The sequence below is a fragment of the Bidens hawaiensis genome, unplaced genomic scaffold (genome assembly GCF_021521415.1).
Source record: "Bidens hawaiensis isolate Kalapana, Puna unplaced genomic scaffold, B.hawaiensis_p1.1 tig00005006_1, whole genome shotgun sequence".
Taxonomy (NCBI): domain Eukaryota; kingdom Viridiplantae; phylum Streptophyta; class Magnoliopsida; order Asterales; family Asteraceae; genus Bidens; species Bidens hawaiensis.
In genome coordinates, this window is record NW_027491316.1 from 314311 (window position 1) to 316173 (window position 1863).

Below are 1863 nucleotides of genomic sequence, written 5' to 3' on the forward strand. Positions count from 1 at the left end.
TATTGAAGGGCAGATAACTGAGCTTGTAGATAAAGAAGATGGCATAGATCAGTTGAAAGCTCTTCTTGAGGTTGAGGAGGAGGATGAAGGATTGCAAGATGATGCGGAAGATGAAAACGCGGAAGGCGAAGACGCAACATCATAGATATAGATTTTTCTTCCTTGTAATTAACATATGTTTGTAATCCCTTTTGATAAATAACAAGAAGTTTGTCTTATTTTTTATAATATAAGTGCTTGTAGAATTTTTTTTTTTTTGTCAATAAAGGATTACACCATTCTTTCTATTCGATCATACGGATCCCTATGGTATGCGGACCAGTACATATGTATTACATAAGACTATAATATAAAACTAACAGTCTTTCATAAACAAGGCCTAAGCCAGATGAAATTACAAGAGAAAACGATACATGTCTTTCATTCAATCTACTTGGCACGCAGGCCTAAAAATAAAACTAAAAATATGTTTTGCTAAATGTAACATTTTTTCAACTGTGCGATGTTCCAAGTTCTAGGGATCTCAGTCTCGTCCAACTTTTCTGACTTGTAGGCACCTTTAGACAATACTTGTTTAATCTTATAAGAGCCCTCCCAAGTTGGGGCCAACTTGCCCGGAGGTTCTTGGCCAGAAGCCTCATTGTTGCGGAAGACAAAGTCTCCCGCATCAACTTCACATTTTTGGACCCCGCGAGTTATAATATTTCTGCAGTTGGCGTTTATAATTATGCTCGCGGATCTATGCCAGTTTCCTCCTTTCTTCAAGAAGGTTGAGATACATCCGGAGTTCATGATCATTATCATCGATCAACAAGACTCTTGCGGACGGAATCCCTATTTCGGCTGGGATCATGGCCTCGGTGCCATAGGTTAAACTAAAGGGCGTTTCAGAATTACTAGAATTCTTTTGGGTGCGGAAGGCCCAAAGTACATGGGGCAATTCATCAACCCAACCCGTCCGTTTAGTCCCTAACCTTGCTTTGATCCCTTCATTGATTATTCGGTTAGTTCGTTCAACCTGACCGTTTGCCTGTGGATGGGCTACAGATGTAAAGTTTTGAATGACTTGAAGTTCTTTCAACCATTCCTGTAGTCCGTTGTCCGCAAACTAGGTCCCATTATCACTTACCAATTCCTGCGGAAGGCCAAACCGGCAGATAATGAATTCCCATAGGAATTTCTTAACGCTCGATGCCGTGATTGATGCAACTGGTTTGGCCTCCACCCATTTGGTGAAGTAATCAATGGCCACTATCAAAAATTTAATACGTCTAGGGGCTTCTGGGAATGGTCCCATAATGTCGATGGCCCATTTCTGGAACGGCCATGCGGATGTCACCGGTATCAACTCGTTTTTTGGGCGCAAGGTATTGGGAGCATTACGTTGACAAGAATCGCACTTCCTGATTTCTTGCACATCATCTAAATGCATCCCAAGCCAGTAATACCCAGCGTTCATGAGTTTTGCAACGGTCATCCTAGGACCCGCGTGTAAGTCGTAAATGCCTTCATGGACTTCTCGTATTAAGTAGTTTACGTCTTCAGCATCGACACAACGCAACAATGGTCCCAGGAACGATCTTCGATATAAACCACCGTCGTTCATTCGGTAATTCAAGGCCTTGTGCTTGATTTTTCAAGCCGTGGACTTTAATGCTAGCAGAGTTCCTGATGACAGATAAGCTATAATCGGTGTCATCCATGATTCCCTGCCGGTCTGAATCACCAGAACTTGATTTTGTGGAACGGACGGGTGATTGAGGACTTCAACACGAATATCTTTAGCAAAGTGCTCGAAATTTGTCGAAGCCAACTTGCTAAGGGCATCCGCTGATTTGTTCTCGCTCCTCTTAATGTGAATAA

At 42.2% G+C, this 1863-nt stretch overlaps 1 protein-coding gene across 1 annotated transcript; it reads right to left on the reverse strand.

The window, feature by feature from the left end:
• Nucleotides 1-739: 739 nt before the first annotated feature.
• On the reverse strand, nt 740-1606 carry LOC143628489 (uncharacterized). The gene is made up of 2 exons (XM_077098074.1): nt 1270-1606; nt 740-1041 (listed from the first exon to the last, which is right to left on the reverse strand). The coding sequence occupies exons 1-2, from the start codon at nt 1604-1606 to the stop codon at nt 740-742; spliced, it is 639 nt and encodes a 212-aa protein (XP_076954189.1).
• Between the last annotated feature and the right edge of the window lie 257 nt (nt 1607-1863).